Source organism: Taurulus bubalis, assembly GCF_910589615.1.
Source record: "Taurulus bubalis genome assembly, chromosome: 19".
NCBI lineage: Eukaryota > Metazoa > Chordata > Actinopteri > Perciformes > Cottidae > Taurulus > Taurulus bubalis.
The window spans coordinates 5,013,133-5,029,051 of NC_136607.1; the positions used below are offsets into that span (position 1 = coordinate 5,013,133).

Sequence of the window (15,919 nt, forward strand, 5' to 3'; positions counted from 1 at the left end):
CTCTGATGCGCCGCAGCTTCATTACATGGGCCCCTCTTGAATAATAATGCTGCCCTTTACATGCACTCTTGAGTCCAAACGGGTTTGGTCGCAGTGCGCAGCCTTCCTCCCAGGGGCTCCACCTGGAGATGGAGGGACTACCAGGTGTTCGTGTTGCCGCCTGAACACTGAGCTCGTGGTGTCGGTCTCACGTCGAACCCCGGCAGAACCGGATGAGCTCCCCATTGAAGCAGAACGTAAACACGGGTGAAAACAAACGCAAGCGGAGAGAGGGAGAGGCGGCGGTGCAGGTATCTGCAGGGAGAAAGAGAGAGAGAGAGAGAGAGAGAGAGAGAGAGAGAGCTGACGTGTCTTCCCAGGACATGAAAGACTCGCTGCTCCGAACTGGGATTATCCCCCCACCCACCTCTGGGGAGTCCAGCTGATGAGCAGAGAAGGCAGAGGAAAAGCCGTGCGGGGAAATTGAAGGAAACAGTCACAGAGGAGGGGAGAAAAAAAGCACAGGAGAGAGATGATGCAAAGACAAACATCCATAGGATGCCAACTCCTCTTACGGGGCCTGCTGACACTCACGGTGCTTCAGTGGACCACCTTTCTCTCTCTGCTAATTCACCAGAGCCATGTCCTTGTTTGATCAGACTCCATCCTGAAAAACCATCTCGGCATGCTCAGACAATGTGAATCAGTCGTGATCATTCCAAGAAAAAGACTTGTGCAGAAGATGATCTGCAGTGCAAAGAAAATATCTCACCAAACACAAAATCCTTTTCTGGAGTCAAATGTCTTTTTTTTCTTCTTTCTTTTCTTTATTCTAGCACAGCCATTTGTTTGAATACACAGACACACACAGACACACACATGCACGAGCACACACACATACACGCGAGCACACGCACTCACACACACACACACTCACACACACACACACACACACACACACTTGTTATCTACAAGTGTGTGTGTTTGTGTGTGTGATTTCGTAATAAATACGGTGGTGAAACGAGGAGGCGATTTAAGCGTTTGGTCAAGTGACCGAATATTCATGATAATTGGAGGATGACTCAACGGGGACGTGTCATTAAAATGAACCTTTGCAGTGCTTGTACAAATAACATTTAGATTTTTGTGGGGCGCCTATCAGATCAGGAGGCGGCGAAAAGAAGTCAGATTGTATAGAAGTCTATGAGAAAATGACTCTCTTGATTTAACCCTTTCAGACAGAGGGGAATGCAGGTATCTTCAGAGAGACAGAATGTTTGTTTCTATGAGCATTAAACATATTCTAGTAGAAGGCAGTGATTTGCTTTATTCCCCTCTCCTTGAAAAAAATCCAAGTCTATTAGATCCATGCCTAGATTACTAGATTATCCCACTCGGTTTGAGAAAAAAACTGACTTTTCGGACACGGTGACGGACTGGAACTTGATTTGGGTGAAGACAGCCTCGCGGTGCCCTCGTGAGGAGCCCGTCGTAAAACTTTCCAGCCGGAGGAGCTGTGCATTTGAAACCGAGCGTCCAGTGGAATGAGGCTGCGCTGTTGACACAAGCTGTTTGACTCATTTTGTTGATAATGGGCCAAAAGGTAATTGATTTTGTGTACTGCATACTGTCTGTGTACATTGGAGCAACAGAAGGAGGAGGGGTGGGGGGGTGTAAGGTCGGTCAGGCTTCATAATATATTTGATTTTGTTTATTTGTCTTGGATGCAGCCCCCTCCCCCTCTCTTTGATCCTTGTTTGCTGTGAGTCGACGCACCGATCCAAAGTACACTCCTCCGGTGACAATCACACACAGAACACACACTCTTATTGAGGGGCGTGTGTCCTCTCCCCCCCCACCTCTTCCTGCAGCACGTACACACTAAGTTTCCCATCTCACTCCCCCTCCCCTCCGACCGGCCCCCCCAGGGTCTCTGGCTTTCTCCGAAACTCTCGCACTTTCTCTCCCTCTCCACATTTGAATCTGTCTTATCTATGAATCTCTCCGGCTCTCTTTCCATGCGTCCGTCTATTGATCTATCACATGCTCTCCCCCTTTCCCCTTTTATCCGTGGCTTGGTCCCCAGAGGGAGAAGGAGGGGAGAGGGCAGCAATGGGCAGGGAGGGGGAGGGCAGTTCCAGCTCCAGGGCCGAGAGCCAGAACCTTCTTCATTTGACATTCATAACAAACAGACCGGCGCGTTGCGGCAGAAAGCTAATATGAGTGTGGGAGGCGGAGGTTTCAAAAGCTTGTAATATAGTCAATGAACTCAAGTCTCTGTCACAAAACCCCAACCCTACTTTTCTCTGAGCATAACTGAGAAGGACCTGTTGTCCTAAATCACGAGAACAGTAACTGTTTCTGTGGGGGTGGTGGGAGGGATCAAACACAGTCGCACCCGCTGCACCCAACTTCTGATGCGTTCCGCCACTTCGTCAAATCCAAATGGAAAGCGTCCGTCACCCCGCCGCCTCTGGAACAAGTCATCAAGTGGCAAATTCATCACGCCGATGTCACCGGAGGGAACGGACAGTTTGTTTCTCCACCCCACTCAGTAATTGGCATAATTAATCTCTGCTTCACGACCACTGGGCCATAGATTCATTCCTCCTCCACTCCTCCCCTTTTCCTAATTGACATGTAATCGTTTAATTTTGAGTACGACCTAAAACCCCTTTTCTTTAAAAAAGTAAAAGGGCAAGCAGGAGCACCAGTCCTAGGTCTGAACACAGATCTGAAACTAAAACTAACTAAAACCTGCTCACTAGTAGTAAACATCCTAATACATGAGAGTGTGACTAGTTAAAGTGAGGGTTGGTATTCTTAAAAAAAGAAAAGAAACAGTAAGCCAAACCCCTAGAATGGGCTAAACATGTTTAGATTGGATACAGCATTTTTACCTCACTGCTCGGTTTGGTTTGAGTGGCTTCCCAATACATTTCCAAAGAATGCTTCTCCCTTTTGAATGAGACTTTTATCTACCTTTTAAAAACCAAAAAAAGGCATGTGTTTCCTTTCATTTCAGCACAGAAAGGTAATCTTGCAGAAACGTGTCACTTCCTAATGTTGTCAAACTAAAATAACCAAAAGCAGATATCAGATAGCTCCCGGGGTGTTGTCTCTCTGTGTGTGTGTGTGTGTGTGTGTGTTTGTACTCAGCCACGTGCCTTCAAGTGTTGTTTGGCAGCGGGCGAGCCAGGTAAGGGCCCGTGTTGTGATTTTCATCTCTGGGTGCAAAAACAAAGGAGGAAGCTCGATGGATCACGCCTGCCTTGCATAACAGGAAACGCGGCGCTGGAGCCCTCGTGTAACCATCGTTCTGCGGACCACAAATATCAATCTCCGCTTAATCTTGTCGAGGTCATTGAAAGCGCACGTTGTCCTTTAACCAACTGGAAAAGGCAACGGGTCCTCAACGCGGAGCCCGGAGAGCATCGGTCGCAAATGTAATCTTCCTCTCCCGAGGGCGGCTCCACAGGCTGCAGCGGTAATTACCGCCCTTTGTCGAGGACGGCCAGCGTGTGTGTGTGTGTGTGTGTGTGCTACACCTCCTTCTAGGCCGTCTTTCCTCCCTCTCTTTTGTGTCGGCCTCCCCACGTGTTGCTCTCTGGATGATTTCAGACGTGGCAACAGATGGAGAGATGCATTTTTGTGGTGGATATAAAGACTTGGAGATACTCTCAGTAGAGAGATGCACAAGATTGCAGTTTTCTTGGCCAATTCAGATCATGTAGTCTGACACAAGTCTGACCTTCAAGATTTATACATGACGACAGAGTTTAAATTGTTTACTGCTACTGTACTAATACACAGTGTACTGTTTTTAACGTTGTTCCTGCACGCCTCTTTTTTGGACACATTGACTTAAAGCCATAGTCGCTAGCTTTCCTTAAAAAATAACTTTTGCATTGGAGTGTTTCCTCGCCGCTACCCTCGGAGAACATTTTCTCCGGCCTTGTCCTCGCCTCCGGTGCCAGAGAGAACAATTAGGTGCCATATCAGCAGATCAGAGCGCCGGCAGCCGGGGCAGTAATCTCTGGTTTAGCTGGCACCGAGCCACCGGCCGGCCGCGGCTCCGTGGCCCCCTCTCCGACACTTCGGGAGACACCGAGGGCACCGGCATGCCCCAGGAGCTTGCACTATCATCCACACACTATCAGGCTAGATTAATTGAAATGGGGCGGGCGGGCGGTGGCGGGACACAAAGGGAAACCTCATAAAGGAAACCCCCCGAGAGACAGAGGAGACTAAAAGGGAGGCGGGAGGGAAAGAATTAAGTCTTTTAATGAGGGCAGTTGTTTCAACAGGCAAAAAGAATCGGGTTATATCAACACCGTATCAAATGATGGATGTTAGCGGCCCACCTACTGGGAAGTTACGGGTGGCCTGTTTTGGGTCTTTTCTGCCACTTATGCCACATTAAGGTCCCCTTTTTTTCTTCTTCTTCTTTTTGGGGGCTCTTTTACTTTGTTTGCGGTTGCCGGCAGAGAGGGGCCTGAACCTGACAGTTGGACTCTTTTGATATGAGCGGTCACGAAGGTGCAGCTCGAGTTGCGTCAATGATATCTCGCCTCGTCGGGAGCCGCCATTAAAGCGAACGCCCTCATCGCCACGTGACCTTTTGCATTTTTCCCCACACCTCGCTTACCGTAATGAGGGTGGAGGAAGCAAAGTGGTAAGTTAGTTCCAACTCTCAGGTTGGATGCTTTGTGCATTAAAAGGAATTTGTCCTGATCAGTATACAGAGGAAAACAGGAGGGAGACGTTATCTGATTAATGAGCACACATGCTTTGTGTCACTCAAAGCACGTGGACGTTGGTATTTAACAAAACCGACCGGATCTCTTGGAATTATATATATTTTTTCTGCTGAATGTTTTTTTTCTTCTCGTCTTCCACCCTAACACGTCCTGAGACATGCTAATGACTAGCATTTGTGCTCTGGCGTTCGACGAGCTTTAAGAACCCGACTCACCTACCTCCTCCTAAAAACATCCTCGTGAATAATACAAAAAACTTGGCCATTGGCTTCCTCGCCAATGGCATCGCCCCCTGTGGCCCCGGTGGATGAATAATAGAGGAGGCGAGTTAGCCGCGCGCTGAAAAGTGAGCATCTGTTGTCTGCTCGCGCTCAGGCGCACGCTTTGCGACTGTAAATGCGCGTTTAAAAAAAAAAGCAAGAAAAAGGGGAGACGAAACAAACGGTGAAACGGTTCCAAAGAAAGAGAAAAGGGGGACAGACTACGAGGTTTCATCTGCTCAGGCTGTTGTGGGTGCACTTTGCATCTATAATGCATAATCCCTCACTGTTGGCAGAGGCAACACGAGCTCATGGGCTGGTTAGACCAACTGTTGGTATGACTGTCGCTCTGCAGCCCGCTGAGTCATTTGTAGACTCCATGAAACGCCGCGTGAAGAGATCACAGGTCGTCCGAGCCGTTTGCGTCTCACCGGCTGAGGCTACATTGATTCATTTCAGTCCTGAAGAGTCATGTAGTGCTTTGAGAAACAAATCGAGTGCCCAACATATAGGTTTTCTTAACCTGTCGAAAGCTTGGGCTACAAATCCGATATAGCCATTACATAAACCCATTAAAAAAAACAATGTTTGTAATGGCAGAAGGGAAAGCTTTGTTACAAATGTGTTTTTTTTAAATGACTTTCACAAAAGCCAAAATCACTTTGTTGTGCAGAATTACAAATCCTTCTTCGATGCATTTATTCATTGCACGACCCACTTTTCTTTCATCCTTTCTTTTTCTTGACGGTGTCCTGGAGGTTTTAAACGACTAATACAGAATTAAGGCGAGATCAGGTGGGCTTCTGTTACAGAGGCCCCCCTCAGCCTCCTCCCTCTGCCAGCAAATAGTACATCAGGGACTCACTGTAACTATGGAGACCGCAGAACATCCTTCTCTTCAACAGGGCATCATTGATGACGGACAGTGGAGTGCAATAGCTCGACAACATGCAAGGCCAAACAAAGATGGCGAATGCAACCCAAACAAAATGTACTTTTCTGATCCGTGTGCGAATACTGAGGGAGTAGAGACGTCAGCAAAGTGGCCTGATATATAAATATAAATGTATTTATATGTACTTTTGTAGTTTTTTTCGTACGCAAGCTTTAAAAAAACAAAACGCCGTCGGTGTTTTGTTTTACTGAGTGACCGTGTTGCCTGGTGACTCCCGCGGCTGTCCCCCGTAAAAGCCTTCAATCTTAGTCAAATGCACGTTTGTTACTACGAGCAACCACGGACGCATTCGACTGAAAGTCATCGGTTAACTCGACCCCCCCTCCATCAACCGAAACACCCTTTTCTCTCGTTTGGAAACGATCGTGATCCCGACGGCATTCTGAAGGACTCGAGTCCGCTGCTTGGACTTTGACGATGCAGTTCCTTTCCATAAAAACGACAGGTATGACGGTTCCAACGAGTGTTTCATGCTTCACTACCTCTGCAGTCAAGGTATGGTTAAGTTTCAGGCAACTCAAGCTTTCTTTGTTGAATAGCGGGGAAATTTCAAAATTCCCTTCGCCTTCATTCTGAAACCGACCTGGACGACTTCTAGGCGCTTCCCCCTTTCGCTCAATGAGCCCATGACGGATGGCGCCACTGTTCTGGAGAGGGCGGCCGTTAATCAGGAGGGAAAAAAAACAAAAACAGGCGTGAACAAAGCTTTGTTTCAAGCATTTCAGGTGAACGCCACACGCTGTCGCTTCTCTGTCGAGCGCCGTCCCCTTTCCCTGTCATCGTCCGCCCCATCGCGGTCAAACGCTGAGGGCCCGGCAACCGGCAGAACACAAATTGCCACATTTTTTTCCCACCCCTCTGTGTAATCGCACCCGGCGGCGTAACACAAAAGAGCGAGGGATGTTGCAAGAGCGGGGAAGGGGAGCGTTGTTTAGAAATCGGAGATGCCCGTGTGGAGCGCAGTAGTGATAAGTGGAGAACTCTTGGCGGTAAGATAGGTCCTAATTTGCTTATTTGTAGCTGTCAGTTGTGCCTTTTGTGTGCCCAGCCAATCCGGGGGCCAATCGACAGGCAGAGGCCGCAAACGACAGCGCTCACAAGCGCTTCAAGCACTTCTTATCTAAACATGAGTCAGCCTTTTTTTTGTGTGGCCGTTTGCCACTCGGCTCTCAGATGCCTCAGTCCTTTTTTATCTCCCCCCCCCCCTCTCTCTCTCTTTCTCTCTCTCTCTGTCTCTCCCGCACGGCCCTCCCTCGCTCCTCGGTTTTGCCTCTTTACACACTCTTATCTGATCTTGCGAGCATGTTTATTTCATGCTTTTTGCGGATCGTGCAAACGCTTTCCGTGTTCTCTCACGGCTGCTGGTGAAACGTGTTTCACCGTCCAGTTCAACAGGTCCGGGTGAAATGGGGTCCATCAGGAAATCCTTGCAGGCGTGTGAAAGTGACGGTTGTTACATTGTCCTGCTTTTGTCGTTTCCTTGTCCTATCTTTCCTTTCCTCTCCTCTTTTCTCCTCTCCTTGTTTCCATTTCTCTCCCCTCTTCTTCCTTTCCTCTCTTCTCCTTGTATGTCTTTTCAGTTCCTCCTCATCCCCTCATTTCCTTTCCTTGCTTTTCTGTGTACATCTTTTCAGTTCCTCCCCTCCTCTCCTTGCCCCCTCTCTCTCTCTCTCTCTCTCTCTCTCTCGCTCTCTCTCTCTCACTTTTTCTCTCTCCCTCTCTGTTCTCCTCTCTCTCCTCTCCTCTCCTCTCCTCTCTGGGGAGGATTAGGACAGAGTCCTTTTCATCCTGCTGTAATCCTACACTGGCAACCCAACTCCAACAAGAATAAACACACACACACACACACACACACACATTTGCTGAGAGATATGTATATGTTCTTGGGGCTTTTCCCAAACAACACCGTTCACATACAATATGACCACATAGTTTGCTTCACGGTCAACTACAAAAAAAGAGCATCAGGCGGGGATGTTGGGGTTATTTTTCTGTATATTTTTCTGCTCTGGTTGTTGCAAAGCGGTGGAGGAGAGAGAGAGAGAGAGACATACGGAATGAATGGGGAAGAGAGACGTAACAGTCTGCTCTACCCCCCTCGAGGTGGGGCCTTGCTGGGACTCTTGTCAGCTGAGCTTCCCCCCCTACTGAGACCCACAATGGCAGATTGGCAACCATAATACCGCTCTCTTTATCTGCCTGAATTAAAACCCAACTGGAAAAGGGTTATGGGAATTGTTGGCTCTGGGCGAGATTTTCTTTTTATTTATTTATTTTCTTTCTTCAGGAATTATGTGTGTGGGCGCATTTTTAGAGGAAGGGATGTAATCGGAGGGAGAGAAGCTTGAGGGGTATCAGTCGGAGGATTAAACACTGAACTAATACAGCTGATGCAGAGCCGTTGTTAGCCCTTTATTAAGAAGGGTGTGTGTTTGTTTTCAAAAGGATGGGGCCCCGTGTGTGTGTGTGTGTGTGTGTGTGTGTGTGTGTGTGTGTGTGTGTGTATGTGCTTACAGGAAGTGCTTGTAAAGGCAAGCAGGGCGTGCAGGAAGTGTTTGGCTCGGCTGAGCTGCCGGCCCGGATTGCTGATGCAGCGACGCAGGGGTTCCCCGCCTCTTTTCGGAGAGGATGTGCACAGAAACCCTTGCTGAAGGCAGCCGGGGGCCGAGACGGAGATAAAACGCCCGTTACCCTCGGCTGTCGATTCACCAAGCCGGTAGCCTCTTTATTCCGCCTCGCGGGAAAGCGGGATCTGGCCGCTTATGAAACGTGGGCGTGTGATGTGACGAGCCACTCGTGTCCCCGCTGCAGAGAGAGCAGAGCTGCAGGGTCCAAATAGGACGGCGTATGAGAGGCGAGCATGTTAGGACAGAGGTGAACCTCAGCTGATTTATGTCAACTGTAGGGGTGGGTGATTTGGCGTTTGTCATTTTATTTTGCATACTGCACATGTCTGGAATTTTAATTGAGAAAAGGATAGAATAAACATTATAATCTCGGAAATACCTAAAAAAAATGAATGTACTTCATAGCGCTGATGCAGCCCTGCTCCATGCTTCTGCTGTAAAGTCACCTGTGAAAAGTAAGGAAGAAAAATAATTAGTGCTGCAACCAGACATCGTTTTCATCTTCTTGTCTTGTTTCGTTCAATTTACTGTCACGACAAGATGAGGAAAATGTATTTTCTGTTGATCCTCATGCAATCCCCCCTACATGAAACGCTCTTAAGGGGAAAGCTCTATAAGAAGAAGAAAAATGGACGTGGGAGGACGAGAATAGAAGGGAAGACTGGGGGGAGGGAGTTGTTATCGCTGCACGTGCATCCCCCTGCCCACCCGTCGCCCAAATTGTCAGTGACACACCGCCGCACCCTCCGTCTGTGCTCACACGCCTGCCCGTCCGCTGCGTTGCTGGGAGGACGGCCCGCTCAGTCAAGGGGCCGCTCTACCACTGACACCCCGTCAGCTGTTATTATATATTGTATATTTAAATCCCCGTGGCCCACTGCACCTCTCATCAACCACATGCATTATAGATATACATCCTGTCCTCATAGATCCCCGAGGTTAGAGCTTGCTATGAGGCAACATTGCATGAGAGAGAGAGAGAGCAAAGAGCCGCTGGGTTTAATTGTCTCAAGCGCTTTTGGCGAAGCGCTCTGCTTTAACAACCGCTTTCACACAGATGTGCTGGATTCTCGATGTCAATGACGTTGGACAGGAAACGCTTGAATATGCGCAAATGTGAAAATTTCCTTTTTTTTAAAAAAGAAATCGAAGGGTGTGTGTAAGCCACTTGGTTGTTGTAATTACAGTCTCAATGCGCATCTGAAAAGTAAATCCCTTAATCCTCATAAAGATGTTATATGGCAGTGAAAAGTATCAAACCTTACAGCAACAGCCAATCTAAATGTCACTCTGTGTTTGTTTGTTTTTTTTCCCCCTGACCAGACTCGTCGGGCCAGCTCACCTCTTCGCCCCTGGGCTCGCCCACGTCCCACCGGGGGATGCACCCGTCTCTGCTCAGCCCGACGTCCATGGGGCCCTCGGGCTCCCTCCACTCTCCCATCAGCTCGCTGAGCTCGCCCATGAACGGCCTCGGCTCGCCCTTCTCCGTCATCAGCTCGCCCATGGGTCCCCACTCCATGAACTCGCCCGGCATGGGATACGGCCCCAGCGTCAGCCCCCAGGTGAGGCCTGTGACAGACATGCATGTGGGGAAAGTGTATTTACTGCAGCTGCATGTTCAGGCATTTAAGATACTGTTGTCTATTTATTTTATTTTTTTTAGCCTTTGGATGGAGCCAGGCTAACTATTTCCCCTTTATTCCACACTTTATGCTAAGCTAAGCTAACCATCTCCGAGCTGTCGCCCAGGCGGCAGAGTGAAGCCAAAGTGTCTTAAAACTTGCATTCTCTCCACTGGCCATCAGGGGGCGACTCCTCTGGTTGCAAAAAGAAGTCAGATTGTATAGAAGTCTATGAGAAAATGACTCTACTTGTCTTTTGATTTATTACGTCAGTAAACGTTGTAAACATGAGTTAATTTAGAGTCATATAGACCATGAAGTGGAGTATGCTTTAGGGCAGGGATGCCTGGTGATTGACAGGTTGCTACCACTACCAGAGCCATTTATGGAGTCTATATCACTCCTCCGCAGTCCAATTACTGTCATTTCCATTCACTTAAAAATGTACTCAAGACTTTAAAACGCCCACAAACCAATGGGTGCCGTCCCTGTATACAGTCTATGACATAGCCTCGACAAACAGACTAAAAAAAATGTTGAACTATTCCTTTTAACTAAACAAAGAATGATGTCCAAAGTGGTGACGTTACCAGCTACATCGAGAAACCAGACAGTTCAGCAGCCTCCACTATGGCTTCATGAGGCCGCCCCCCATGAACCAACCAGGCAAACCGGTTGAGCGGCACGTCTTCCAAACCGTATTCACCAGTCTCAGAAATGCAAATTACAGTTGCATACGCACAAGTATAGCGTTCCTAAGCCAGGCCCCAGCAGACAGAGGCCCTGCTTTGACCCCATGCCGCAGTTAATCAAGAGCCATTCAGCAGGGATTCCACAGTACTTTGCTCTGTCACTCTCTCTTCTGTGTCTGAGGCCCATTCGTCACTCCCTCCTGCCATATTTCAGCTGTCTCCTCTATCCCTTCATTCTTCTTCTCTCTCGTTGGCCCTCTTTCCTCTGTTTCTTATTCCTTGTCTCTTTCACACCATCTCCATTTCCTGTCTCTTCCCCTCTGTTTTTTTTTTTTGTTCCATCAATAAGCCCTCAATTTCGTTGGTATGAATAATAAACAATAAAAAAAACACACAGGCACAATTAAGACATCAAAGCCTGCAGTGGCCCAGTTTCCGTCTGGAGCCATATCTAAAATTGAAATTGTCCCCACCCCCTGCAAAATGCAGTGGCTGCCCCCTTTTTTTCTTGTGTTTGCGAATAATTGTGTTCGGCAACGTGATGCTATTTGGGACGGGCTCTCTCATCGCTATTGTCGGGCTTATCGGCAGAGTGTCCCACATGTAATGGAGTTATGGATGGATTAGGGGCACTTTCAGAAAGCGGACAGAGTCTTTCATTGCTAGAAATCCCCCCCCCCCTCCTTTCCTCCTTCTTCCTTTACACTTTTTAATTCCAACACTTTCATCTGCGCCGCTGTTTGCTGACCGGCAGCAGCGTGCTCTGTATGCAGGATGGATGTCGAGTTAGCAGACGTTACAGATGATCAGTCTGTCTCACGTCAAAGCATCTTTAACAGGAGCTTTAGTGATTCTATAACATTTTGACACGTACTGATTTACCATGCAAATAAGTATGAATTATCATTATATGGGTATCATCAAAGCTTCGTTCTTTTTTTCCTGTGTACTTATCCTCGCTACCTATCGGCCCGTCCTGCCATGTTTTTCTTTTACAGCTGCATAAAGCGCAGGTAGCAGCTGTTTGTGTCTGGTGACACTTGTAATGCTGTCCGTACAGTAATTACAGCATGTATTTAGCCTTGTGCTACAAGTCATGTTTGACACGGCTGCACTGTTTGAACTCGCTGAAACAGCTGGCTTAAGGGTAAATGGCTGCAAAAAAACGTACCATTGCCACCACTGTTTAACTATATATGTTTTGCAATCTATACTGTTCGATATAGACACAGGGATGTGACTCATAATGGAAGCCTGTGAACCTGAAGGCAAGGCATCGAAAAATAGATTTCAGTATCGATAGTCTTGTGCGGTTTTCCGGTTTCGCATGGACGGGTGGTCACCACCCTCCTCTTTAAGGCTCCGCACCCGTTTCAGTCAGTGTGTGGTAAATCATTATCTCTCACTTCTCAGCAGGAAACGCTAACCTCCCTGATCCTGTTTAGTTTTTACAACTGAATTTTTTGCTAATTTTTCTCACCAAAGAATTCGTTATTTTAAATTCAATCTTTTACAATCTTTTTCTTTTTTTTTAACCTTTTTTGTTTGTCTGCTTGTATACACAAACAAACTTGTGTTGAGCATTTATAAAGTAAGCAGTATGAGCATTTCAAACATTGTTTCAAAGACAGTATTATGTAGTCGTAAGCAGACATGAGGACAGTTTTAAGTTTCAATGACACATCCTCCTATTAAGACACATTCTATATTAATACAACTATATTTTACAATATTTTCATTAATTATACACGCCACTCGCTCCTAACACTCTGCTTGAGTCACCGTCTTTCATGAGCGATGACTGGAACGAGGTCACAGCTCGACCTCCTCCCCGCGTAACCACCCAGAGGCACGGACCCCGCGCCCATGCTAACCGCACACACACACACACACACACACACACCGTAAATTCACTTACATGTCACAGTTGTCTACTTCCTAAAGCTCTCATGTCATAAAATAATCATAAAGTAATCTTTCTAAGCTGTTCTCATCACCAGAATACCTCGTTCACCATCACCTCCAATCACCAGTGTCTCCTTTTAGACTTTTGAGATGCACAGAAATATAAACATCCAGGTGGAAATCCGACTCACCCACTCTGTTTCTCATCAAAACTTGGGGGTATATCCAATGAAAAACCCAAAACAATGGGCCTTAACTATCCCCCACATCAAACCACGTAAATGACAACCTGATGATAGCAGAAGAAAGGATGAACAAAACTCTCATTCTGGCTGGAATCTCACTTCGTCTGACGGCCAAACCACATGTAAAGAAAGAAACAGCCCTTCATTGTCGGCCAATTATTGCATCTCAAACAACAGTGAGCTCCGTCCCCAGCCTCCAGACGCACTAACATACCGCGGTTTGCGTACTTCCTAGTTCGTCTCGTCCTTCATTTTTGCATCCTGGCTATCGGCTGTGTGTGTTGTTGAAGATCAGAGACTCATCTGCACACATTTTGAAGTGAATATTTTGTGAAATCGCATGCTTTGTCTTTCGTTCGGTGGTTTTTGCCGTTATTAGGTTTGTCACGTCTCCTCTTTTTTTTCCGTCCTGGCGCAGTATGAAGGGGACCGTTTCCCCGGGGGGGGGGGGGAGGCGATGCCAGGCCACAGCTCATGCCCAATAGGATGAGACCCATCAGTTGTCATGACCGTGGGCTTGAACTCTCTGACGATACGGACCGTCTCTCGATCACAGACACCGCAACTCCCCCAAGCAGCTGGGAGGGATTACACGCAGGGTTGGAACTCACTTTACACTTCCAATGACAATGGCGAGAGTTGTCTGGCTGTCATTTTCTGCAAAGGGACGGGGGGTTCTTTATCATCGACCAGTGCCGACTCCCTCAGGTCTGCACCCCTCTGGCTTTCTCCCCATTCTCTCCCATTGAAACCTTGCGTCCCTCAATGCGCTTTAGGCTTTAGTAAATGCAAATACAGCTCGAGTGTTTAGGGAGCGGAGCACAGAAGAAACGCCTCGTGTGAAAAAAGGTGTAAATGTTTTACAAGGACTGGATAACGCGCTTTCATTAAGTTCAAAATGAGCGGCGACAGTGATGTCATCCGCCGGCTCTGGGTACGCCGTCGCTAAGAGATCGGAGCACAACAAACTCGGGGAGGAAGGGGAAAAAGAGAGAGAGAGAGAGGAGGGAGCGGAGTGGGCCTCAGCCCCTTCCTGTGTGGGAGCAGTAAAGGTCCATTCCGCCGCTGTGGTCTTTGATGGACCCCGCTCCAGTCGGTCTGCATGACATCATGGTGGCATGGCTCTAATGGCCGCACAAAGAGGCTGTGTGTAGCGTCCCAGGGGAACAGTTAAGGCTCTCCAACGTCAATCAGCCCTCAAATGGATGAGGGGGAGAGAGAGAATGTTTTTAGCCAAAGCTGTCTCCAGGTAGCAATTAGGAGCCGTTTTAGAGACCACTTTTCCCCCTGACAGTACTGGTACGTAGCTCAAGGAAGTGTAACTAATGTGTAGAATTCATTTAGTTGGGTTTCTCTACAAGTTTAGTACACAGCTCTTAGATTGTTGTCGACCAAACGTTGCTAGTTTTTAAAAACATACCTTTTATTTAAAAATGTTCGTGTGACATAGGGGAACTTTTTTTTTTTGCTGTTGCTGTCGTTGAGGCCAGTTTCCTGCATCTGTTTTGTAATCAAAACTGTTCCTTTTCTGAAAAAAGCTTTTATTTTGAAGTTTTTTTTGCTGAAGCACAGCAAGCAGAGCCAGCGAATGAGAACGTAGCCGTATTTAATTAACACAACCCGTGAAGAGCTTGTCACGTAGCTGTCTTGGAGCAGGTACTTTCCGCCGTTATCCCCCCCCAGCAGATCGTAGGCCGTGATTTTTGAGAACAGACGGCGTACACAGTGAGACGGCACTGGGGCCCGTCTGTATGTCCTGACTTGCGTGGGGGCCACACAGGAGACGAACCATTTAGGAGGTGGCGGCTATAAGGGATAGAAACAGTCGGATTAGGTTTAGGTTTCAGAGAGCAGCCACCTAACGCCGGCTCTCGACGCTGCGGTTGAAATGCCTCTGGGGCAGGCATTTATTCTAAAGCCCGGGATAATCCCTATAGGGCTGTCAAATGCATCTGGCGGTGTGATCTTACTGCAACTCAACACAGTCTTGTGTCGACATGTGTCGCCGTGGCATGCCTGCGGACTGTATTGACACGAACTACATGACTAATTCCACTTTTTCCATACCTGCGCTCACAGAACGTTGTTATGGACGGCTCCCAACACAGCGACTGTAAAGGGCAGGATAAAAGAGGCACACATGGATCAAACGGCACTATAAAACACTGGCAACGTTCACATGCAAACTCATACTCCACTTTTAATTGACATGGCTCATGTAAATGTAATATTCCATCATGGTATTCTGTATCAGGCCTCATTCCGAATGGAGCATTTTTTTCTGATTAAAACGGTTGCTGGTATTATTCAGGCTTTAGGACCATTCTTTGGTCATGTGTACGGTGCATTCGGAAATATGCGTCTCAACAGGGTTTTTTATTTTCATGCCACTTTGCGACATGCTCGCTGTGGTGAACACAAACCAGCTAGCCAATCGTTTGCAAAGCTGGAGTAAGAGATGCATGTCCAAAAGAAAAGCCGGTTGAAAGGAGAAATGCACATATTTAAGCATCATGAACGACTTGGATATCAACAGGTTTTGGGATATGCACAAATATCACAACGTCAACGCTTTTAGCGAAGGTAACTGATGAGATGAAGACGGGAGGCGGGCAATTACCGGAATATTTTTGAGCACCTAAATGTAGTCACAGTCTATCATTTACAAGAAAAAGAAACAACATTACATACACTGAGGAACCCACACGAGGTACTTAAGAACAGATCAGTAGGATCCAGTCAAAGTTGACTGTCTAACTACATCCTGCCAGAGTCTGTGTTAATCAGCCCCCACCTCTTGTTTGAAGAGCTAATCAATGACTCACTGGATAACACTGATTATTACTGAAGCATTGATCAATAGACCTCGTCAGT

At 47.4% G+C, this 15,919-nt stretch overlaps 1 protein-coding gene across 1 annotated transcript in view; it reads left to right on the forward strand.

Moving 5' to 3' along the window:
- rxraa (retinoid X receptor, alpha a) overlaps positions 1-15,919 on the forward strand; it is a gene marked incomplete at both ends in the record, with an annotated part of 125,729 nt that overhangs the window by 83,319 nt on the left and 26,491 nt on the right. Inside the window, one exon of the mRNA XM_079235138.1 lies at positions 9,905-10,143. Coding sequence (XP_079091264.1) covers positions 9,905-10,143 — 239 coding nt within the window. The remainder of the gene's footprint in view (positions 1-9,904; positions 10,144-15,919) is intronic.